The 26,860-nt window shown below is 38.8% G+C and overlaps 1 protein-coding gene across 1 annotated transcript; it reads left to right on the top strand.

Annotated features, from left to right (window-relative positions):
* The first annotated feature begins 873 nt into the window (after positions 1-873).
* LOC138885163 (uncharacterized) lies at positions 874-19,760 on the top strand. The gene is made up of 3 exons (XM_070166070.1): positions 874-1,005; positions 18,139-18,235; positions 19,030-19,760. The coding sequence occupies exons 1-3, from the start codon at positions 874-876 to the stop codon at positions 19,758-19,760; spliced, it is 960 nt and encodes a 319-aa protein (XP_070022171.1).
* The last annotated feature ends 7,100 nt before the right edge of the window (positions 19,761-26,860 follow it).

The raw sequence follows: 26,860 nt of genomic DNA, 5'->3' as shown, positions 1-26,860 counted from the left end.
AGGGCAAATACTAGAAATCCATAAGATCATCTTTCAAGAAGATGATCTACCACCTAAAGGATTAAGTCACAATAGGGCACTGCACATCACAGTACAGTTTGAGGACAAATTCATCGCCAGAATCTTAATAGATGGGGGTTCAAGCCTCAACATTTGTCCATTGACTACTCTGAAAATGTTGGGTAAAGATTTCCATGAGATACGAGCAGGGAGTATGAATGTGAAAGCATTCGATGGGTCTCAAAGGGCCACAATTGGGGAAATCAACCTTTGTTTAAAAATGGGCCCGACTTAGTTCGATGTTGAGTTTCAAGTATTAGACATATCTGCCACGTACAATGTTTTACTGGGACGACCTTGGATACATGCCGCTGGAGCTGTGGCTTCTACGTTACACCAGGCCATGAAGTTCGAATGGAACCATTAGAAGGTAATTATTCATGGATACAGAAGTAATCCCATTTACACTAGTCAAACTATCCCAGTTGTCGCGAATAGAAAAAAGTTGGGTGGAGAAACTTATCACCACATCGAGCGTGTCAATGCAATTGAGAAAGATAAATGGCGGAGCAGCAAAATAGAAAGCATACTGGCATGTCACGGTATGAACCAAGCAAAGGGCTTGGGAAGAAACTCTAGGGCATTACCAAACCGATACAGTTGAAACGTCATGGTACAACTTTTGGGCTTGGATATCAGTATACATGGCAAGAAAATGATGATTGATCGCCCCTATGGTGTAGTCCGTATTACCCTGTCGAGCAGCTAGTGCTGCATATGAGTTAGACCTTTTACCAAGCCGACACAATATGGGGATCTGAAGAGGAGGAAGCTTTGGCTGGGCTAAAGAACCTATTTCTAGAAGACGAAGACATGGATTGCAGTGTGATAGTTGAGGAGGAGGAGGAGGAGGAGGAGGAAGAAGGCCTTACAATTCAGACGCTGGAGAGGGGAGCATTTCTCAGGAACTGGACCGCCACGCCATCAAGGGCCACGAGTCCCGAGGTAGCATGGCTACTAATGCTATTTGAAAAAATAAAAAAAACAAGTGTTTTGAGCATTTAGTTTTTAAAATATCTTCCTTTCAGTATTTTGTTTTGAAAAACATTGTTTTGAAGTCATACAGACGATATTTTGTTTAACATTTCAGCGTTTATCAAATAATTTGATGTTTTATTATCGTTATCTTTCATGTCTTTCTTCTACAACATTACTATTTCTTACCTTGATGAACCAACGACTGTGACATGTAATGAGACAACGCAATATAAGGATAGTGATTCGGAAGAAGAGGATGAGATACCTGAGGAAGTTATCAGAGAAGTTGAGAATTTTGAGAACAAACCTAAGTCCAACCTAGACAAAACCGAGGCAATCAATTTAGGAGATTCCGAAACCATCAAAGAGACTCGCATAAGTATTCACTAGTCATCATCAGAAAAGAAAGAATACACTCGCTTCCTGAAAGAATATGAGGATATTTTTGCATGGTCATATGATGACATGACCGGCCTGATCACATCCATAGTGGCTCATAAGTTGCCTACCAATCTAATGTGTTCGCCGATAAAGCAGAAACTCAAAAAGTTCAAATCAGACATGAGCCTAAAAATCAAGGAAGAAGTCACTAAGTAGATCAAAGCCAAAGTTCTCAGGGTAGTTGAGTAACCAACCTGGTTAGCCAACATCGTACGGGTTCCGAAGAAAGATGGGAAAGTCAGGGTGTGTGTTGACTATCAGGATTTAAATAGAGCAAGTCCCAAGGACAATTTTCCAATGCCAAATATACACATTTTGATCGACAATTGTGCCAAGCATGAACTCCAATCCTTTGTAGATTGCTTTGCGGGTTATCATCATATTTGGATAGACGAAGAAGACGTAAAGAAAACAACTTTCATTACACCATGGGGGGTATACTGCTACAAAATGATGTCATTCAGTCTGAAGAATGCTGGGGCCACCTATGTGAGGGCCATGGCGACCATCTTCCATGATATGATACATAAAGAAATAGAGGTATATGTTGACGATGTCATCATCAAATCCAAGAGGGTCGCATATCATATAGCAGACTTGAGGAAGTTCTTCGATAGGCTACGGGAGTACAATTTAAAATTGAGCCCCACAAAATGTGCATTTGGGGTTCCTACAGGAAAATTGCTGGGATTCATCATCAGCCGCCGAGGAATCGAGTTGGACCCATCAAAAGTTAAAGCTATCCAAGAGTTGCCACCACCAAAGAACAAGAAGGACGTGATGAGCTTCCTGGGATGCCTCAATTACATCAGCCTCTTCATAGCACAGTTCACATTAATATGTGAACCCATCTTTAAAATGTTGAGGAAGGATGCTGAAACTAGTTGGACTGAAGATTGTCAAAGGGTTTTTGACAAAATTAAGGAATATTTGTCCACGCCACCAGTCCTAGTCCCGCCAGAGCCTGGGATACCTTTGCTACTCTATTTGCCCATACTGGATGGGGCTTTCGGTTGTGTTTTGGGACAACATGACGAGACAGGAAGAAAGGAGCAAGCCATATATTACTTGAGTAAGAAGTTCACACCTTATGAAGCATTGTACTCTCTGCTAGAACGCACTTGATATGCTTTGACATGGACAACTCAGAAACTGAGGCATTACTTATGTGCCTATACCACATACCTCATATCAAGGATGGACCCTCTGAAGTACATCTTTCAGAAACCTGCAAATATTGCTGAGTGAGTTCGATATCATTTATGTAACTCAAAAGGCAGTCCAAGGACAAGCGTTGGCAGACCATCTTGCTGAAAATCCTGTAGGAGGAGAGTACGAACCACTAAAAATGTATTTTACTTATGAAGAAGTGTCATTCATATGAGAGGACATTGCTGAAGCCTACGACAGTTAGAGAATGTTTTTTACGGAGCTGCAAACTTCAAAGGAGTGGGTATTGGAGTGGTTTTGGTGTCAAAGAGAGGTCAACATTATCCGGTATCCGCAATGCTTAGGTTTCCATGTACCAACAATATGGCAGAATATGAACCTTGCATCATGGGACTCAATACGGCCATCGACATGAATATACAAGAATTGCTAGTAATTGGTGATTATGATCTTCTGGTACATCAAGTTCGAGGAGAATGGACTACGAAAAACACTAAGATACTACCATACTTGTACCATGTGCAAGAAGTGATAAAGAGGTTCACAAAAATAGAATTCAAGCATGTTCTGAGAATCTAGAACGCGTTCGCAGACGTATTGGCTACTCTATCTTTCATGATACAATATCCGTACAAGAATTTTATCGATCCCATCCCAGTTAAGATCCATAGTCAGCCAGCTTATTGTGCTCATGTTGAAGAAGAAGCGGACGAAAATCCATGGTTCCACGACATCAAAGAATACTTGGCGAAAGGAGACTACCCCGAGCATGCAAATCATACTCAAAAACGCACACTGCGTAGGTTGTCCAATCATTTATTCCAAAACGGGGAGGAATTTTGTACAGGAGAACTCCTGATCTAGAATTATTAAGGTGTGTTGATGCCAAAGAAGCTTTCAAATTGCTCGAAAAAGTACATACCGGGACTTGCGGCCCACACACGAACAGTTTTGTTCTAGCCAAAAAGATACTTAGAGCTGGATACTTTTGGATGACTATGGAAACAGATTGCATTCGGTACGTCCAGAAATGCCACCAATGCCAGATACATGAATATATGATACGAGTGCCGCCAAACGAACTCAATGCAATAACTGCACCTTGGCCTTTTTGCTGCCTGGGGAATGGATGTCATTGGTCCAATCGAACCCACTGCTTCAAAAGGGTATAGGTTCATTTTAGTGGCCATCGATTACTTCACAAAATAGGTAGAGGTTGCATCTTACAAAACTGTAACCAAGAAAGTCGTCGTAGATTTTGTCAGGGATCGTATCGTTTGTCGATTCGGGGTTCCCGAGTCTATCGTCACTGACAATGCCGCCAATATCAACAGAGATCTGATGAAATCCATGTGTGAAACCTTCAAAATCAAGCACAAAAATTCCACAGCATACATGCCTCAAATGAACGGAGCCGTGGAAGCTGCCAACAAGAACATCAAGAAGGTACTAAGGAAAATGGTAGAAAACCACAAGCAATGGAACGAGAAGTTACCATTTGCCTTATTGGGATACCGTACCATAGTCCGCACATCAACTGGGGCAACTCCCTATTTGTTGGTTTATGGTACCGAAGCTGTCATTCCCGCCGAGGTAGAAATTCCTTCTTTTTAAGGATCATACAAGAAACCGAACTCAGTGATGCAGAATGGATAAGGAGTCGCTATGAGCAATTAGCCCTCATAGGTGGAAAAAGGATGAATGCAGTGTGTCATGGTCAGCTTTATCAGAATAGAATGTCCAGAGCTTTCAACAAAAAGGTCAAACCAAGACAATTCACACCGGGGCACACTACTAGAAAAACATCAAATTGTGACCGAATTTTCTGACTGAAAATGAAGCAGTCGCTAATGGGACTACTTTTGCGACCGCAGTAGTCGGAAAATGATCGAATTTTTATTACTTATTTTTAAAAAAGAAAATCGACTATTATTCTGACAAAGGCAGTGGGAAAACAGCGCGCCAATTTCCCGCCTTGGCTTTTGCGACTGATTCGATCAGACATTAAAAAGTCAAAAATTTATGTTGACCCACTTTGCAACTACGTCAGTCGCAATTAAAATTAAAATGATAAAAGAATTTTAAGCGAGTTTGTGACTACGGTAGTCACTAACCTTAATCTAATATTTCACGCCCAAACCCTATTTCCCCAATTTCTTCTTTCTCTCTCACTCTCTCTGCTCGACCGATCCCTATTTTCCCAAATTTTTAAAGGTAAATCACTAATCACTCAGCTCTCTCTCTTTCTTCTCGTACAAGTAAGTTTTTTTCCCTTTTCTGTTTAACTTTTCCATCTTACTATTTGTTCATCTAAAATTGGAGGATCATAATCGGTCGACACTTAGCAATATTAATCTCCCCACTCAACGCATCCTGAATATGTATATAGTCTCAAATTTGGCCTCGTTTTGAACTAGATTCTCTAATCTCCTCATTGTAATAATTCACTTAGTTTCGTTTACTTGACACTAATTTTAATTTTTTCCCAAAGGGGATGGGGCGATAAAGAAGAAGTTTCCTTCGCATAGATGATACTGCTTTCATTTCACTTTTTAAAAGGATTTATGTTGTCGATACATAGTGGTTGGATTTCCATTTCCCTTGAACATTTTGTAAGAAGATTCAAACATGCTCTTAAATATATGTATATATATATATATATATATATATATATATATATCACCAATAAGGTTTCCAGTTGACTATATCCGCCACTGGTAAACCCAGTGACATTCGGAATTTGTTCCCGACGGAACCTCCCCATCCTATACATTATTTTGTAACTAAGGGTTGTTTCCATGAGAAACATATGTTTAAGTAGATTTAGACTAAGGTTTGTTAAAAAAGAACCTTAAAGAACTGAATATCGAATAGTATATCTCTTTTAAATGGGACAATAGAGCTCTATCTTAGATCTGCTCCCACAATTGCCTGATACTTTGTTTTATCAGCTACAAGTAAGTTCTTAGTCTGCATCTGGTCCAATATTTGGATAGGTTAGTATTTTGTAGATTGAATTGGTCTTGAGCAACTTCTTTTTGATAGTGCTAATCACTTTGCTTGTAGTTTATGTCAGAATAAATTTTTCTTTTTTAATAGTGATGAGATGAAGATAAAACAAAGTAAGTTTTCATTTAATGTTTAAAAGAATTTCCCTGCTTTTCTAAGCAGGCCAAGGGGGCTATATTGCAACTCAGTTGTTGTTATCATAAGATCACAATTTCAGGGTTACATTGAAAATGTGCTGTTAGCATAAGATCCCGATTTCAGTTGTGAGGTGTCATTATATATCATATAAGTAGGCTTGCAGAAAATATCTTATTTGATATATGCAGGTATACCTGCATTTACTGCTCTATCAAGGTGTCAAATGTGATCTAACATTGTTTGTAGGGTAAAAAAGAGTCATTATTAGTGGTCACTCAGCTTTATGAACTAGCTATTTTTCAATCAAGTTGGTTGAGCTATTTTGGATACATAAGTGTGTAATATTATTGAGAAAATTAGGTTGGACGAAATGCTATCATGAGTTGTTCTCTTGGGTTCTCTCGTTTTTGGATGTTGACTTATACTTCTTTGCTCATTAGTTTTGAACTTAATTTGGTGAAAACAAATCTCCTGATTTTAGTCTGTTTGCTGTCAAAAAGTTCAGCTCTGACCTGCTTTTGCCGATATATTTTTCCCTCTTTCTTTGACAAGTAGCTGTAAGATGAGTTAAAATCTTTGGAATTTTGTTAAGCTTCATTTTGTTTGGTCCATGCAGATTCTGCTTTTTTTTTAGGTGCAGTTGTTTCAAGTTATAATGTGATGGATGTTTTGACATTCAATATCATCATTGCTCTTTTACTCTGTTATATTATGTGGCAAGCTCATCTGATATCCTTTAGGCGTGCTGATTGCTATACTTTGATATTTGCTTAGAAATCATTATGAATTGACATGACTTGAAGCTAAGGGTGTTAATGAATATCTAAAAAATGATTAAACCGATCGAACCACAAGGTTTGTGTTTAAACCTCTATGAAAGACAAGGTTTAATGACTAAGGTTAATGATTCGTACAAGATTAGCACAAGAAACTCTTGTGAGTTAAACTGTTAGTAATCAGTGAATTTAAACAATGTACCACTTTGTTAAAGAAAAAAGAATATTAGTGTACCATGTAAATCATGTTAGGGAGTGCTTTGATTATATATTGTAGTTCATTGTGATGTCAAATTTTGGGAAACAAAGCTTAGAACAGTGGATTAATTGCAATTTCCTTTTTCCTCCCCCTTGTTAACTTTTGTCTTTTGGCAATTGCCTTGTTGAGGTAAATGGTTAAAGTGTTTGGCAAAGGCCAAAGGGACAATATTAGAAAGCACAATCATATCCTTTGGTCAAAATGTGAATATAGACATTACTGATTCAGATTCTCAGTTAGTTTTCTTTTTAGCACTATATATAACATGTGAGATAATAAGTTTGAACTACATTTTAAATACCAAGTTTGAACTCGCTTTGTCTCTCAAGCCATAGACTTGTTATCTTAAATCCATACACATGAGACATTACTGCAATTTGAAGACTTGTTCTGTGGTGTTTTTTGCTATGTAAAAATAAATTTAGGTGGTTGCTTGAACCTATGCCCTCGTTCCAAGTTCATACATTCTTATTAACCCTTTTCAAAAATGATGATGGGTACCCTATATTCTATAAGACTTTAGATATTTCTCCTGAGTTTTTGTCATAATCAATTGCCAATTTTGAATATTTTTTTACCAGTACATGTTTGTTTTACAGATCAGAAACTATTGAGACTGTATCATTTAATGGCTGCTGTCAAATAAAACTCATATCAAGCCATAAATTGCTCTAATGGATCTGTTTTGCTGAGAAATTGATGTTTAAAATGTTACTTGGAGGTAATGCCTCTGGTCGATGATCATTCTATTTCATTGTTGTTGTCATTTTGACGTTGCTGCTGTATGTTTGTTTTACTGTTGTATGTGCTAATTCTAAGATTTTGAGAAATAATTTGCTTTCAAACAGGGATGCCAGAGATTTTGATGACAAGCATACTAGTAGCTTAGTGAATTTTTCTGTGGACTTGTATATACCTTTTTCCTTCCTCTATTTACTTCATTTTACACCTAAGATTTGGTTGTGTCATGTTAATTTAAGGAAGCCTATCAACAACTTTTTGAGGAATGGCATCAAAGTCAACCCGATTCTGAGGATGGTAGCTCAACCCAAGTATCACTCAATGATGTAGCTTTAATATGGTCGCAGGTGGTTGGTGGCACAAATAAAGGTAGAACTTACGGTCTTGGATCACAATATTCCTAGGTCGTTCTACGACATTGTTGTCTGGTGATGCGAGTTATTCGCAAGATCACGAAGAGGTGGAAACATTATGAAAAGAAGTTGAAGAGTTGGAGGAACGGAAAGAAGATCGCGCAAATTTTAACAAATTGCAGAGTCTAGTGAAGAAATTTATGAGCGGACGTCCATTTGGTCCTTTGAATGGCGAGGATGATGGGGATAATGAGTTTTAGTTTGTTATGGTTATGATGTTTGAGACATTATTATTTTTTGTAGTTGGATGTTTAGACTTGGTAATATTTACACTTGACTATGATTGTAATGTTTTAGACTAGATTGAATGGTGCTAGAATGTTTAGTTCTTTTTGGATCTTTTAGTTACAAATATTTATGTTTTGTATTTTATGGATTTGATTAGTTGCAATGGTGGATTGATTGGTTGAAATGACGGATTGATTGGTTAGCATTGTGGAATAATTGGTTGGCATGGTGGATTAATTGGTTGTTGTATATTTGAATTGACAGGTGGTACTGCTTTAAAAGAGCTGGAATTTGACAAAACATTCCCAATTTTCTGACCATAGTAGTTGTAAAATGCATCAAAATATTCTAAATTCTGGAACATCTTCGACTACTGTAGTCGGAAACATAAATAAATAAATAATTTTAAATTAGATTTGCGACCATGGTAGTCGCAAATATAATAAATATTTTTAAATTAGATTTGCGACCACAATAGTGGGAAAATTCAAATAAAATTACATAATAATTATAATTATGTATACCATTTGCGACTGAAGTAGTAGGAAAGTTAATATCAAATTAAAATTTAATTTAAATTGTTTGCGACCGCGTCAGTCGGAAAATTTACTATATTTATTAGTCTTTTTTTATTTTGACTTTCCGACCATTGTAGTCGCAAATTACGGACGGATTCGGTCGCAAAATATTTCAGACCAGCTATTTTGCGACTACGACTTTTCGGTCTGAATGTAGTCGGAAATTAGCATTTTCTGACTGTTTTACAGTCGCAAAATAGCCATTTTCTAGTAGTGATAGTTGGTGCTGAAGAGAATCTTCCCACATCAAGATGAGGCCAAAGGAAAGTTTTCACCCAATTGTCAAGGTCCCTACATAGTTCATAGGGTACTAACAGGAGGAACACTCATACTTGCAAAAATGGACGGAGAAGTTTGGCCCAAACCTATCAATTCAGACGCAGTCAAGAGATACTATGTTTAGATTGTTTACATTTCTTCATCTGATGTAACTGAACTAAGCTTGACCTGATTCCCATTTAAGAGGGGATACGTAGGCAACCCTGTGGGTTTGATCACATCTTAATAAAATTTTCATTTTCCCAGAACCAGAAACTGGGGCAGAATTTTGAGGAGGACCCTCAAAATTCCGAAGCAAGTCCAGCCGATGTCATCATGTGCAAGATAGTTAGAAAATCGGTAAAGTAACTGGGGCAGAATTTTGGGAAAGATTCTCAAAATTTTGGAATAGATCCAACAAACTCCATTACATGCAGAATGGCTGAAGGATCACTTACTAAACTGGGGCAGAATTTTGAGGAGTACCCTCAAAATTCTAATGCAAAGAAAGCCGCAATGTCTCTAAAAGTGTCGTAGTCATTAGTTCATCTAATTTGCCCGATATTATATACCATTATGTTTTCTAAGATGGCTCTATTTCATCAAATAAGTGCATATTTTTTCGAAAACTTTATTTCTATGGCAGTCAGGTGTTACCCAGGGTAACTCGAACAGGATCTCCAGAGCTAAGCAAAGCAAAACAAACAGACAAAGGCATGAACCAACCTCCCATGCAAAACTCACGATTTTTCTTTGGATGCATGAACGAGGAATAACTACAAGTACTTGCGCCTTAAAATCATTACCTTCATAACAGCCGGACCGCCAAGTACAAATATATCTCCAGCTAAGAGATATTTTGCTCCTATTTGCTATTTGCCCATTGCATGAGACTAAGCCCTGTCTCAAATCTTGCATGAGACTAAGCCATGCCTCTCTATTTGCATAGGGCTAAGCATTGCCTTCTCTTTGCATGAGACTAAGCCCTGTCTCAAATCTTGCATGAGGCTAAGCCCTGTCTCTTTATTTGCATAAAGCTAAGAATTGCCTTCTCTTTACATGAGGCTAAACCCTGCCTCCTCAATTACATAAGGCTAAGCTCTACATTCCCATCACATGAGACTAAGCTCTGCCTCCCAACTGCATAAGGCTAAGCTCTGCCTTTCCTTGTTTATTGACTGAATGTTACACTATCTGAAACCTAGCACCATCTTGCCTTTTTGGGACTAGGATCTGTCTTATTTTGCTCATATGCATCACCATGTCTCTGTCTGAAGGTGTCATAGTCCGAAGGCATTATCCCCATAGCCTGAAGACACCATGTCATGGCCTGAGGATCTATCAATATCGCATATCATTATTCAAAGGTGTCATGGTTCAGAAGCACCATTCTCATGGCTCGAGAACATTATTTCATGGTCTGAAAATCCTTTACCTCACGATTCATGACCCAGAACGTCATGGTCTAAGGACACCATCCTCATTATCCAAACACAACCTTCATGGTCCAAGGGAATTGGCATCATGTTTAAATTCTTGCAGTAATACTTATATATTGCACGCATCGTGTTTTAAGTTTTGTAGGTAATTCAGGATTTAACCGTTCTTCAAACAGGAGCAACCTTCGCTCCGGTTTCCACTCATACCATTTACACCCTGCCATTATTTCAAACGTAACCGACTCCCATCAATTACTCGCCTTTACTCTATGACCGTTCAGATATCTGCCTGTGATACATCCGTTACGCTTTAGATTCATATTCATAATTTCCGCATAAATCCATCTGATATTATCCTTCCCGAAGGTACTCTTTCCAAAACATACGACTATTCCTATAACAATTCCATTGATTTCACTTACCGTTGGATCCAGAACTACACACGGCCTGATTCCTATAAGATCAGGGATATATAGGCAGCTCAGAGGCCAGGGTGCGGCCTATATTTTTCAAAACACCCCATTCAGTAATCATTTACATCCTTATTAAGCTTTACATATTTTATATATAATTATTTTTTGCATCCTTATGCTAAAATTGTATAATTTGCAATAATAGCCCATATATATGCATAATTATATTATTTACATAAAAATAACTTTTAATATTTTTATAATATTAAGTAATTATGTTAAGTTATTTTCATGCACAAACAATATTTTTTTATTGATTATTTTTTATAAATTATTTACTGATTTAATTGGGTATTTAAAATCTAGCCCTTTTTCTTAATTAATTTCAGACCTAGACACTACCCATTACCCCAGCCCAATACATCATCCCAATACCCATTAACCCGACCCATTTTCTCTTTAAAATCCTAGTCGTTGATCTCAGAAGATCAACGGCTCCTAATACCCCAGCCTCTTTTAATTATACCAACCTAGAAACCCTAACCCCATTTCCCTTTACCTGCCGCCCTTGAACTCTCTCAATCTCTCCTTTTCTCTCTGTCAAACCCTAGGCACCGTCACCTAAATCCCCTCTAAGTCCCCTTTGATTCCAACCAAATATGGAATCCCTTGGTGATTTTCTTACCTTATCAGTCTCATCTCGCTACTGGCTACTAGATTATGGCATAACCTAATAGTTTGCCTAATATGGCAAGCCGATCTCCTTCACTTTGAACCGAATCTGGTTCGAACTTTTATTTTCTTTCCTTTTATGTTCATTCTTCGTCTCTTATGGTATGAATCTCTGAGATTGTCCCGATTCTTCATTTACCCTAAAGCTAGGGTTCAGATCTTTCAAGATCTATTACAGTTTCTTTTTTTTCTCAATATTCTCTTTAATGTTTCTGTAAAGCTATCTATATACACCCCTATTATGATCTTCATAGTTATTTCTTACTAATTTTTTCTTTTAAAAATTAATTAGGGCTTTCAGATCTTTGATTCGAACCAGATTTGGTTCAACTTTAGTTTGTTTTTAATGTTATTTTCTGTCTGTATTCACCTTGTTACTCATAAATCTTCCTATTTTCCATTAAATCTTCTACTTGCCTAAACTGGGTTTTAACCTTCTTTAATCGAGCTAAATTTGTTTCAAATCTTATGTTTTCTTTAAGAACTCCTATCTAGGTTCATTATGTGATATTGAGCAAATTTTATGGTTTTCTTTTTTATATTCTCTTGTCTACCTTATTTTACTCTACTGATTCTATGGTTTACCCAAAAATTAGGGTTTTGAAATCTTTTACTGAGATTCTAATGTTTCCTTTATTGTATGGTATTGATGTTTCCTTATTTTGCTCGATTTACCCTATTCTCATTATTTCCTTACCTTAGTCGATCCTGCATTTGATCGTTGATTGATTCTGTATAATACTTACCTTAGTCTAAGTAGTACTTGCCTGATTACACGCTGTTATGTCCTACTAATTGATTGATTCTAGGATTATTTTTCATTCCTTATTTATGTATGTTTGATTTATTCCCTTATTGGTCTACCTAATTGAACATTATTTAAACCCTTTCCTCTCCTTCCCTTGAAGACAGACTCGAACTCTCACTAAAAACATAAGCTCTCTTATTCTGTGCTAATTGTCTCTGGTGTTTGCCGATTGAAAGCCAAGGCCAAGTTATTCTGGAACTTAATTGTTGTGGCATATTTACTTGCTTTCTTACTTAACTGGTATGCCCTAATCCTTTGCAATTTCATTCTCTATGCTTTGCTTGACTAGCATGTTTTAATTCCAAGTATAATTCTGTCGTTTTATGTGATTCTATGATTCATCTGGTCCTATGAGTGACACTGTTAGTTTAAGATTAATTAGTTATAATAATATGAATCCTCTTATAAGTTAGCCTAATGTCTAAATCTGTTTCATGCACTATTTGCTAATCCTACACTTGTTCTGAACTTAGTATCTCTATAATACTATTAGCATGAAATTGGTTCATTAATCCTAATTCTTCAGATTCTTATATGGTTACTTAATTCATATGTCTGGCCAACTTAATTGTTTGCCTAATTGCTTCTGTGATTAAACAATGATTGTCCTAGGTACTAGCATGAATGTTTAGCTTGACCAGACTCTTAACTTACTTGAACTATGTGTTTGATCATAACTTTGTTTGGTGTAGTTCAGCATGCAACTATGTGTTCTGAATCCTATTTCTTCTGAAATCAAACTATTTTTAAAATCCTGCCCCTACCTCTTTTATGTATTGATTTTAAAACCCTCATTTTTAGTCCCTTAGGTTCTCAACCACTCCAATGTGAGCACTGCTCAGGGTCCACATGAGACTCTTGTGAACTCTGACACATTGTAGACTAGTTTTCCAATCTCTTATGAGCTATCTTCTAAATGTATGGTTCTGGTGTGAGCATTGCTCTGGGTCCTTGAGGCCCTTGGGAACTTTGACACACTGAAACCCTGGTTCTAATGTGCTATAGATGGATCACTATGATGTGCCTCAAAGTTGTTATGGTTGGAAGGCCTAGTCCCCAGGTTTATTTGGGCATAATGAAGGTTCCCTATAGTGTCTCATTACTATTGTGTAATTCATTTACTATTCTGGTCTGTAATAACTTTGTAATAATAGATTCTTGGGATATTTAGTAAAGCTGGGGGGTTTTCTTATTTCTTTGGTTAAAGCTAGGTAGAAATCCTGCCTATAGGATTTAGTTATGTTGTCAATACTGTTCATTTAGTAAAAATTGTGTGAGTTCTATATTGTGCTTAGAAATCCTGCCTATAGGATTTTCATTGATGGTGTTAATTCTGTGTTTGCATATTAGAAGTCATGCCTATAGGGTTAACATTAAAATGCATATTAGAAATCCTGCTCATAGGATCTATTAATCCAACAAATGTGCATTAGCAATCATGCCTACCTCGATGTTTGATTTGATCGGTTTTCTGGCAATCTACATAATTTTGCCCATACATAGCTCGTAGAAATCATGCCTATAGGATGAAAAATTAGCTAGAAATCATGCCTATAGTATTTAAATCATGCCTATAGGATTCATGCCTAGAAACCATGTCTATAGGTCTGTAGTCATCAAACTCGTAGAAATCATGCCTATAGGATTCTATCAATTGATTCTGAATACAATCGCTCTTGGCATTCACTTAGGCAATATACCTGCGGGATTTAATAATTTTGGACCTATAATTGTGATGTATTACTACCTGAACTGCCCAGATCATGCTGAATAAAAACCAGTAGGCAAACAACAGGTTTTAACACTCGCCTTAATAAAATTGCCTCTACACTCTGTTTTCTCGTATAGACATCCTGCCTATAGAGTCTTAAGGTTAATAAGGTTTGCTGTATCAGTTACGTGCTTTGTTGTTTATATGTGGAGGTCAATATGAGCCTATATTTGCTTGCTATCTAAAAGTCCTAATTGTTTTTGTTTGTCGCTTAGTCTTTTACATTTTTGAGCAACTTAGACTTAGTCTAGAACTATCCTAAATAGAGATCCTAATACCTCCAGGGTCATAGGTAAGGGACAGGTAGTGCACACATAGGGATCGAACTAGAATCAATTAGAGCGCTTTAGGTAACAACTTAAAGATAGTAATCGGGTAGCAGGAGATGATAGTCTGTGCGCTAAGTACTATGGGTGACACCCCGACTTGAGGGAGTTACAAAGTATTGTACGGGATGATCTTATAGGCTAAAAAACTTAGGACCCTCCTCCCCCTTTACTCGTGTTTTAAATAAAATGCGTATATTATTTGTCCTAATTGCTTTCTTCCCCTTAGACTAATTCGCTTAATTTAGGTTCAGCGGAGACCCACCGTTGTGGACCTCAAGGGGTACCTAACACCTTCCCCTCAAGGTGATTTCGACCCCTTACCTAATCTTTGGTGATATAAACTAGTAACATGAGTTATCTGCTCTAGGTGACCTAAAGAACCTTAATCTGTTAGGTGGCGACTCTTTCAATATCAATTCCCTACCCTCTCAAAATGAGTTGTTCCATTAATGTCGAAACCCGATTTAGCGAGAAAAGGGGGGCGCGACAGACTCGGCTGCACGAAGAGAGAACAAAATGTCAGTACGACTGAAATTGGCAGAATCAATGCTCAATATAAAAAAAGGGAGAGAGATACTTACGAGCATAGTTCCAAACCTCGGGAAACCCGCTTGCATTGACCACCACATCCTCAGTTTTGACGAAGAAGTAGTTGAGCCAAAACTGACGATTTGTCTTATCGTCCATCTTCACCACTAAGCATTTGCTTCTTCGGTGGTGAAGATGTAATATCGTCCCCTTATGAAAGCTAGGGGCAAAGAGATGCATTAAGTGGTAAAGTGATACCCCGACCCCGGCTAATTCTGCATACTTCGTAAGCATACAAATGAGTTTGTAGATATGTGGAGAAAGTTGGGTCGGGCAGACGCCGTAATACCGGCAGAATTCCCTCAGCCAATGGAAGAATAGGAAAGGAGTAGCCAACGTGGAAGGGGTAACCATGGAAAGCACAATCCCTAGGACGGTGTATTTGTACCACATCGCGCCCGGCTAGAATTTGGTTGATATGAGCAGGAATTTTGAATTTTGCCCTAAACTAGGCAAGGTCAGCCTCTTTCATCAACGACTCCAAGATCTTTGGGTCGTCTTCAGGCACCTTCGAAAAAAAGAATATGGTTTTTTCACTAAGAGGGATTATCTCCTCCACCATAGGAAAGTTCTCGTCTTCAACAACAATTGAAACAATATCATCATGGGGAGGTATGCGCACTGCCAACGGAACAAGGTCAGTTTCCCCACCGAAGCTAGAAGAAACATTAACCATTATTTTTTAGGATCAGTGTTGCAAGTACATGAGGTATAAGAGCAGCAAAAATCACCAGAATCAGGGAAAGATAAAATACAGAAGTAAGGTCAAGAGGGAAAGAACACTGAATGAAGAAGGAAGAAGAAGATACAGGGGTTCAATATTTAGAGTGCAAAGAATAAGGAAAAGGGTTTCATATCCCTAATAATAAGAATTCTGGCATCAATATCGAGAAAATAAACCGTCACTACCCAACGTAGGTATCGAAACAACAGAGGCACAGGAAATAATGTAAAGCATCGGGAAAACGCGTAATAAATAACGCATGATGTCATGACATCACTCTGAATCGACGTGACTTTAGGTTGTGGCTTATTAAAGTCCATGTTGCTACCTCGCCTGAAATGCTACTGCTCGACCTGCTCGCCTAAGCTTCTCACTACAACTAACAGAGTCCGGTCATCGAGGTCGTCCAAAGTCGGCCTCAATAAGCGGAGGGACTAACTGTATAGGCCAAAATCTGCCCTAAGGGGATTTAGCATAAAGTGGTATTAAGGGAAAAAGATGTGATCGATGTCGACTAGGAAACATTGGGATTCGTGGCCGGGCAGTCAACAATGGTCGAGGTCGAGCATCAAGGACAGAGCACTAACGACTAGCTTTTGTAATAGACTATTAAAGAGAATATTTCATTGAATATTCTCTGCACTTATACTATTAGGGTTGATTGGGGATATGTCACATATAAATAGATTAAGGCATGTAATATTCATTTGATAAAAATATTTTTTGAGAAGAAGACTCTCTCTCTAACAAAGATACAAACTCTACCCTTTTACTAAGATTCCATCATCCATTATTTCATACTTTTCCATCAGATCCAAGAATAGTTCCAATATTCTAGGATTTGTCTGTCATTCATCACTGTCAGAAAGAAGAATCATCCACCTCTTTCAATATTAGGTAAAATATTCTCCTTATTTACATAAATGCCCTTTATTGCTATTTATTGATTGATGTTCCTCTATTATTGCTCAAATCCTTTAGAATATTAAATGCGCACTATTTTAAGTTTCCCACTAGCATTATCACACGTTATTACGCTAACTAGTACTAAATCTAGAGATATTATCATTAACTACGTTTAACCCTTTATTACATAAGATTTAACCCTTTATTACATAAGATTTAATAGTTTAACCGAAAGTTATACTTTTTGGTCAAAGAGAATACATGCTTTAAAGTTTATAGGTTCAGAATTATAGTCTATTTATGTCACGACCCAATTTACCCTCTTTAAGATGTCGTGACGGAGACTAGGTAAGCCTAAACAATTATGGAAATAAAAAGAATAGAAATAAAACTCACAACTAACAGCAAAAATAATAACATAACTGATAAACATGTCGCTTGACATGTACAATAACCAACTCCTCAATACTACACAGTCTTCCCAAAACCCGGAACATAACGAGTCACAAACTACAGAAGGAAAACTAGTATCTCTATACATCAGAGTCTAATAAAGAAATATAGAAGGGGGAACTCTGAGGTCTGCAGACGTGGTAGATATACCTTGAAGTGTCCAACTGTCGTTGCTCACTGATGATGTGGCTGGTAAGAAGTACCTGGATCTGCATACAAAAACTTGTGTAGAAGAGTAGCATGAGTACACCACAATGGTACCCAGTAAGTGTCAAGCCTAACCTTGGTCGAGTAGTGACGGTTCAGGTCAGGGACCTACTGGTGTATATATATAAAATAAAACGGAACAAAAATATTGTAGTAATAAAAAAGATTGAAATTTAACCACAAAGAAATCACAGAAGGATAATAGTACAGTACACAGAAATATCAATAGGGGACTTCCCTCTCTATCTTTCTCCCATGTTTTTTCTTTCCCCTCTCTTTCCTTTCCTCTCTACTCTCCTCTCTCTTGCTTTCCCATTTCACTTTCGCTGCCCACTGTACAGTGGCATTAGAGGCAGAGGGTCCCCCATTTTTTCTTCTTCTTCTCTTTCCCTCCCTAAAATCTTGATGTTAGTATCTTAGTCTCTCTATTCGATTTTGATATTGTTGTCTGCTAGTTGCTTTTGAAATTAATTTGTATGTTGTGTAGTTTTTAGAGTGATTTGTGAATATTGTATTAAAGGTAGTATTGTTTTTTGTAAACTGGTGAATCAGTTGTGAAATATTTTGTTAATTTGGTGTTGGAAATTAAATTAATTTTTGTGTTGTGTAGTTCTCTGCTTTTTCCCTCCATTTCCCTTGCTACTATCGGGGCTACACCAGTGGTAGTGGTGACAGCCCCTTTTTGGTTTTTGGGTCATGGTATTTTCTGTGTTTTTCAGGGAAATTCTCGAATTTGTTGGAGACAAGTTGGGCGCACAAGCACTAGCAAAGGAGATCAGCCTGGGCGAGTGTCAGCAAAGGGCGGTGGGAAGCTGGGCATGAGCGTACAACTACATCGAGTACAACAAATCAATCATAGGTTTTGTTATCGGGAGTTGGTACCTCCCGTTTTACTGTTTCCCTTTTGGTGTTAGCTAAATTGATGTTACTTTAGTTCGTAATAGTTCAATCATTCAACTAGTGTGCTAGTAGTCACTTGTTTCCTTCTAGTTTGGTTCGTTGTCCGTTGTGCACTAACGAGTCTTTTTTAGATTATCGTAGGTGTAGTGGCTGTAGTCTGGGATAATAGAATAAGGGCATGTCCTCGGGTGGGGCAGAGTGTGGGGCAGAGTGCGAGGCGGGGGATAGGGAGTGGGACGGGAGGCAGGGGAGGTAGCGGGGGCAAGGGAGCCTATAGGTTGAGAATCAGGTCATGGAACATAGGTTCACTAACGAGTAAGTTTATAGAGTTGGCGAAGATCCTTTAGAATAGGAAGATTAATATAGCGTGTGTCCAGGAGACTAGGTGGGTCGGATCGAGGGCGAAAAATGCGGATGGGTATAAGTTGTGGTACTCTGGAGTCCTGAGGGGTAAGAATGGAGTGGGTATCCTGGTAGATAGCCATCTTAGAGAGTCGGTGGTAGAGGTCAGGAGGGTGAATGATAGATTAATGACTATTAAGTTGGTGGTGGGTGAGTGTACTTTAAATTTCGTTAGCGCATACGCACCGCAGACATGCTTGGATAAGGAGATTAAAAGGTGCTTTTGGGAGGGGTTGGATGAGATCGTTCGTAGTATTCTGCCTTCCGAGAGGTTATTCATAGGAGGACTTATATTGGGTTGTCTGTAGGTGGTTATACTGAGGTGCATAGCGGCTTTGATTTCGGGGAGCGGAATGGAGGGGGCACTTCGCTGTTGGACTTTGCCAAGGTATTCGATCTAGTGATTGAGAACTCAAGTTTCCCGAAGCAGGAGGAGCATTTAGTTACTTACCAAAGTTTGGTGGCGAAGACTCAGATTGACTATCTCTTTCTCAGGAGATGCGACAAAAGGTTGTGCGAGGATTGCAAGGTTATCCAAGGTGAGACCCTCGCAACGCAACATAGGCTTTTGGTGATGGACATTGGTATTATGATAAGGAGGAAGAAGAGGTCAGTACGAGGTCGTCCAAGGATTAGGTGGGGCACCTTGACTAAGGATAAAGCTCAGGAGTTAGAAGGAAGGTTATCAGCAATAGGAGCTTGGAGAAGTAGTAGGGGCACAAACACTATGTGGTCGACGACGGCGGACTGTATAAGGAAGGCAGCGAGAAAGGTGTTAAGGATATCTTCAGGCCGCACCGGTGGCCACAAAGGAGATTGGTGGTGGAATGCAGTTGTCCAAGGTAAAGTGGAAGCAAAGAAGGCGGCTTACCTGCGGTTATCAGGGAGCACTGGGGAGGAGGAGAGGAGAGCGAACAGTGAGAGGTATAAGGTAGCTAGAAAGGAGGCGAAGATGATAGTCACGGAGGTTAAGACTGCAGCTTTTGCTCGTCTGTATGAGGAACTGGGGAACAAAGGCAGGGAGACAAAGTTATTCTGACTGGCTAAGGTGAGAGAGAGGAGCACTCGGGATCTAGACCAAGTGAGGTGCATAAAAGATTATGACGACAAAGTTTTGATGGGGGACGACCAGATTAAGAGGAGGTGGCAGACCTACTTTCATAAACTTCTAAATGAAGAAGGGGATCGGGATATTTTACTAGACGAATTGAGGAATGTAGACATTCCCCATGAATTAAGTTATTGTAGGGACATCGAGGTCGAGGAGTTCATAGAGGCAATGTGTAAGATGAGAAGCGGCTGAGCTATCGGGCCAAACAAAATTCCGATTAAACTTTGGAGGTGTGTGGGTAGAATGGGCTTGGAATGGCTTACTAGGTTGTTTAATGTTATATTCAAGACTAATAGGATGACTGAAGAGTGGAGGTGGAGTACAATGGTTTCGTTGTATAAGAACAAAGGCGATATCCAGAGCTGTAACAACTATAGGGGTATCAAATTACTGAGTCATACGATGAAAGTTTGGGAGAGAGTGGTAGAAATGAGAGTGTGAAGGACGGTGTCTATTTTAGACAACCAGTTCGGGTTCATGATAGGGCGTTCTACCGTAGAAGCTATCTACCTTATTAGGAGGATGGTGGAACAATACAGGGACAGAAAGAAGGATCTACACATGGTGTTTATTGATTTAGAGAAAGCGTACGACAAAGTTCCTAGGGAGGTCCTATGGAGCTACTTGGAGGCTAAAGGGGTTCCGGTTGCCTACATTAGGGTGATTAAAGGCATGTATGATGGAGCTAAGACTCAGGTTAGGAAAGTAGGAGGCGACTCCGAGCATTTTACGGTTGTTATGGGGTTGCACTAAGGGCTGTGTTCAACCCATTCCTATTTGCCCTGGTGATGGATGCACTCACTCATCATATTCAAGGGGAGGTTCCATGGTGCATGCTATTTGCTGATGACATAGTTCTGATTGACGAGACATGAGGCGGCGTCAACGAGAGGTTGGAGGTTTGGATACATGCTCTTGAGTCTAAAGGTTTCAAGTTGAGTAGGACGAAGACGGAATACCTCGAGTGCAAATTTGGGGTCGAGCCGACGGAAGCGGGAGTGGACGTGAGGCTTGACTCTCAAGTCATTCCCAAGAGGAGTAGTTTCAAGTACCTTGGGTCGGTTATTCAGGGGATCGAGGAGATCGACGAGGATGTCACACACCGTATAGGGGTGGGTGGATGAAGTGGAGGTTAGCATCGGGAGTCCTGTGTGACAAGAAAGTGCCACCGTTACTAAAAGGTAAGTTTTATAGAGCAGTGGTTAGGCCTGCCATGTTGTATGGGACTGAGTGTTGGCTGGTTAAGAACTCACACATCCAGAAGATGAAAGTAGCAGAGATGAGGATGTTGAGGTAGATGTGCAGGCATACAAGGATGGATAAGATTAGGAATGAATATGTTCGAGAGAAAGTGGATGTGGCCTCCATGGAGGACAAGATACGGGAAGCAAGACTCAGATGATTCGGGCATATTCAGAGGAGGAGCCCTGATACACCGGTGAGGAGGTGTGAGTGACTGACTGTGGTGGGCAGGAGGAGAGGTAGAGGAAAACCTAAGAAGTATTGGGGAGATGTGATTAGGTAGGACATAGCGCGACTTAGGATTACTGAGGACATGGCCCTTGACAGGGAATTGTAGAGGTCGAGCATTAAGGTTGTAGGTTAGGGGGAAGTTATGAATATTTCTATGGCGCACCAGGTTGAGATTAGCCAGTTAGGAGTTAGTATTAGGATGTTAGGCGTCATCTACTGATGATAGGGGTTATCTGCTGGTTATTATCGTAGTTTCCATCTATTTCGTATTTCTTATATTACTGTCATTTTATTATGATTCTATTGATAGTACTAATATATCATCTCTTGTGGCCTTCTTGAGCCGAGGGTCTCCTGAAAATAGCCTCTCTGCCCCTCGGGGTAAGGGTAAGGTCTGCTTACATATTACCCTCCCTAGACCCCACTTGTGGGATTACACTAGGTTGTTGTTGTTGTTGTTGGATCTCCCGGATACTGTCTCGTAGTCCCAAATGTAAATGTGCAAGGGGATCTCCCGGAATACCGTTCCATAGTTCTAATGTAAATATACAGGGGGATCTTTCGGGATACCGTCCCGTAGTCCCAAAGTAAATATGCAGGGGGATCTCTCGAAATACCGTTCCATAGTCCCAAAGTAAATACACATCTCAAACAATGGAATAACAACTACAACACGAAATTATATAGTTTAAATTAAGTACAAGTCAAGGAAGAAGCAGGAAATCCGCTGAGCATGTTGCACAAAGTTCAGATAAGCAATTAAGACACATTGACATGTTATTCTAGGCTAAATAGGATAATTACACATGCTAGTATAACTCAATTAAAGTGAAACAGATTATTATTTAATGAAAAATGGAGTTTTACAATAAATAGTCGTGTACACACTCGTCACTTTACGTACACGACGCTCACATATCACAAACATTACCAAATCCTAAGGGGAGTTCCCCCACACAAGGTTAGGTAAGCCACCTACCTCGAACCAAGCTCAATCAATTGGTAATAATGCCCTTTCCATAATATTCGACTCCGATTGGCCCAAATCTAGCCCAAAGTAATTACATATCATAAATATAACTATAATAGACTATTCTAATTAATGAAATCAAGACTTTAATAAGAAATTCAAAAATCGCCATAAAAACCTCGGCCCACATCTCGAAATCAGGTAAAAGTTACAAAATATGAACACTCATTCACTCACGAGTTCACTCATACCAAAATTATCCAAATTCGATATCAAAATCTCAATCAAAACCCAAAATCTTAGTTGAAGAACTTCTTCCCATTTTTCCCAATTTTTCAACCCAAATTCGAAATTAAAAGATAGAATTAATGATAGATTAGTGGGATATAACCAAAATCAAGTATAGAATCATTACCCAATCGATGCCTCTGAAAATCCCTCAAAATATCGCCCAAATCTGAGCTCTCAAACTCAAGTTTTGATAAAAATGGTCAAACCCTCAATTTTGAAATTTTATAATCTGCCCAGGTAGTTCCTTCTTCCCGAACGCGGAATGTGCCTCGCGTTCGCAAAGCATAAAAGTTGCTTCAGTCCCAAACCTTCTTCGTGGATGCGAGAGTCCACTCGCGAATGCGGAAGCTTACACAGCCTGACCCTACGCGAACTCGGGGACCTCATTGCGAATGCGTAGGCTAAATGCCTGGAGCTCCATCTGACCGTTCCTCTACGCGAATGCGAGGTTCATATCGCAAATGCATAGTCTTAATGTTCCACATCTTTGCGAACATGGGAAACACATCGCGAACGCAAAGAACAAACCCAGTTGGCCTCCCAGATGCCTTATGCGAACGCGAGACCTCTCTCGCAAACGCGATGAAGGAAACCAGCAACAGAAACACCATAAAATCTGCTATCTTCCCAAGTCCAAAAATGATCCGTTGAGCATACAAAACACACCCGAGGCCCCCAGGACCTCAACCAAACTTACCAAATAGTCCTAAAATACCATACGGACTTAGTCGAGCCCTCAAATTATATCAAACAATGCTAAAAACACGAATCACCCTCCAATCCAAACTTAATGAACTTGAAGCTTCAAATTGCTACAACTGACGACGAAACCTATCAAACCATGCTCGATTGACCTTAAATTTTGTACACAAGTCATATTCAACATTACGGACCGACTCCAACTTCCGAAAATCCAATCTGACCCTGATATCAAAAAGTCCACTACCGGTCAAAATCTCTAAAAATTCGACTTTCGCTATTTCAAGCCTCACTCAGCTACAGACCTCCAAAACACAATCTGAACACGCCCTTCAGTCCAAAATCACCCAACGGAGCTAATGGAATAGACGAAACTCCATTCCGGAGTAGTCTTCACACAGTTCTGACTACGGTCAAAATCCTAAGGCATAAGTTTCTGTTTAGGGATAAGTGTCCCAAAACAGTCCGAACCAAAAATAAAACCTCCCGGCAAGTCATATAAGCAGAAAAAGATATAGAGGAAGCACTTAATGGGGATCGAGGCTATTACTCTCAAAACGACCGGCCGGATCGTTACAGTTTAAATTAGTGAATTCTAAATTATAATTTGTACATATTTAATATATTTATTAAAACAAATACAAGATTTGAACTAAAGCTACTGATTTGGTCGAATCCGTATCCCACATGCTAGCTCTGCCCCTAATTATAGGTTACACGATATATGAATAATTGATGTTCATGATGGACATGAAGCATGTTTACCCTAAAAAATGGATAACAATCAAATTTGTAAGTGGTTTTAAGGATACACAGATTAATTCGATAAAACGATAAATTACGTTAGATTAAACAGATAAAGATGTAGTAAATTATCAAGCCACTTGAGGAGGATGATTCCGGACTTAACAACAGTCTTAATGAAATATTCGCCCTCGATCCGAACTCACAATGACTAAGCACTAATGAATAATAATAAGAATTTTGAATAACAGAGAAAATAATAGTATATATTCCCTTGGTATGCATGTGTTACAATGTCCTCAACGAATAATCAAACTCCCCTTTATATAGTAAGGGAATTTTACCCTAAGTACAATTTTATAAAAGGTAAAAATCTTCCGTTTAACTAATCACCAGTTCTCTGTCGATACGTGCCAATATTTACGTCATGATATCCGGCCGGTCGCAAGTATCATGGACTTCTGTTGGTCGTGCTCGATCGTCTAGTAATGCTCTCCGAGGCCTTTGGAGTTCAAATTGGACCTGGAGGCTATGGCCCCGATATCCCGGAGGACAGGCATTTCACCTAGACCCCAGATCGAGGGACTCCTTGCCTCAATTCTGGTTCCTTGCCTTCACGTTTTCTTGCTTCGTTTATTTCATCAGAAACTGAGGCGTACCATGAGCTCGGTTTTACCCGTATACAAAACCGTTAATGGAATGATCAATCTAGGACTTCTATTTGATTTTGAGATATTTAACTAGAGCTTGGCAATTGAATCCGCAAGAGCTTCCAAACATTGGTATGTTCGTTCTTCAGTAGTTCGGATCCCCGAAAACTATAAATGATTATTAGGATGTGTTATGACTAATTGAAATTTTCTTCCACACTTAGTCTAAACACAAAGGGCTCATTATATAGTATATACGAGAGCTCAAAGAGAATATATTGATGCGTGAGACGTGAGAAAAGAGCATTGTGTTATGCTTTTCTGACTTCTTGATGTCTGCTTGGGGCATTCCCCCTTATTGTTCTGGAGAGACTAATCTGATATACTTGCTCGAGGTCCTAGAAAGTATTACATTGATGATTTCTTTCATAGGAATAACGGGTGTTGAAGTACTCATTTGTTCTTTTAGTAATGAGTTCCACTCATAGGCAATTTATACGTGAGGAGGTTTCCCCTAGAGTAGGGGTGTGTATTTGAATCGGTTTATCGATAAATTGAATCGATTATTTGCTATCGGTTTATCGATTTATCGATTTCGATTTCGAAATTTTTCTTATCAAGATATTGATTTCGATTTTGATTTTGTCCTCTTCGATTATCGGTTTATTGATAAACCGATAAGATATACTAAAAAGACAAATATATCCTTATTCTATAATACACTTTCCTTTACCCCAAGTCCCTAACCCTATTATTTCTTCTACCCATTCTTCAGAGCCGCTTTGACCTTTCTCCCTCTCTCCCCCGAACTGCAAACCCAGTAGAGAAAGTAAACTCCGGCGTACTCTTGCGTACTCCGGCGACTTCAATAGTACGTTTCTCTGCTATCGCCTCCTATGATTCCTGTACTTGAAAAACCTATTTATTTGCAGATTTCTATAGAATTGGATGAGTATATTGGTCCCGTCAATGGCATATTTTTCTTGTACAAAGATTTTGGTTCAGCTGGTAATAATCGGATGGCTCTTTGGAAGCCAGCTACAAGAGAGTTCCGCTTTCTCCCCCATATTTCCTTGAACTCAGCCAATTACATGAACCTTATGAACTTCATATATTTGGCTTTGGGTTTGATCCATTAACTGGATTACAAGGTGGTTTGCGTTTCGCATTTTTGGGAAGACGACCATAAGCAGTTTGCTGCTGTTTATTCATTAAACAAGGACTGTTGGAGAACTCTTAACATACAACTTTGACATCAATGCTTCAAATCTGAAACAATCATAGTGCTCAACTTCTGTTAACGGAGTTTTTTATTGGTGTAATCGATAACCGAATCAATAAGCCCCAAAAATCGATAAATCGAAATCGAAAAAATCGAAACCTTATTGAAACGATATCGATAAACATATGTACAAATCGATAATCGATAAGTAATTATTGATAAGGTCAAAATCGAATGCACACCCCTACCCTAGAGCACGTTATGCTCAGTTCGTACATTTTCTGACTTAATAAGGTCAATGCAACTATAAATTTTCGATCTTAATTTTTTGTTATATTGTGAAATTTATGAATTTTCGATAGCCATTTCTTATAGAAGAACGTGCATTGGAATACAGACTTCAATGATAATGATATCAGAAAAGGTAAATAATTACGTCTTAGTCAGAAATTCATTAAAATTCATTGAAAAAGTATTAACACCAATTTGCAAAAATAATTTAATAGTTAAATTATTTATTCTTTCTCATAAAAGGTATTTACTTAAATGATTTATAATTTTTTTCAGACAGAGAGTTAGTTTTTAATATTTAAAATGAAAAAGCGTTTGCTAGATTAAACACGGTTAAAATAATAATAGGTTTGTATGCGGTAGAAATCAGCGGTTCGATTTTACCATCATCAAGGCATCCCGAAGGTTTTCAGTGGTCAATTCCGAGGGCTCTCGGTGATCGACTTCGAGGTAGTGTAAGTAACGACCGGCCCCGAGGCAATGTAACTTAGTGGTCTCAACGGATCAAGTTGAAGTTCCCAAGGCGCGTGCATATAGCTGGCCAAGTCTAGTGGGCTAGTCAGAAAAGCGAATCAAGGCATTAAATGGTTGTACCAACCCCGTATTTTTGTAATTAATACATTTGTACTATGTTGGATTCATCCTCTTATATAAAGGGGATCCTTGTCATTATATAGGGATCTGTTGC

This window comes from Nicotiana sylvestris, chromosome 2 (genome assembly GCF_000393655.2).
Source record: "Nicotiana sylvestris chromosome 2, ASM39365v2, whole genome shotgun sequence".
In the NCBI taxonomy this organism is placed as follows: Eukaryota; Viridiplantae; Streptophyta; class Magnoliopsida; order Solanales; family Solanaceae; genus Nicotiana; species Nicotiana sylvestris.
Note: the sequence above shows the minus strand (reverse complement) of the source record. Positions and strands in the feature narration are given on the sequence as shown.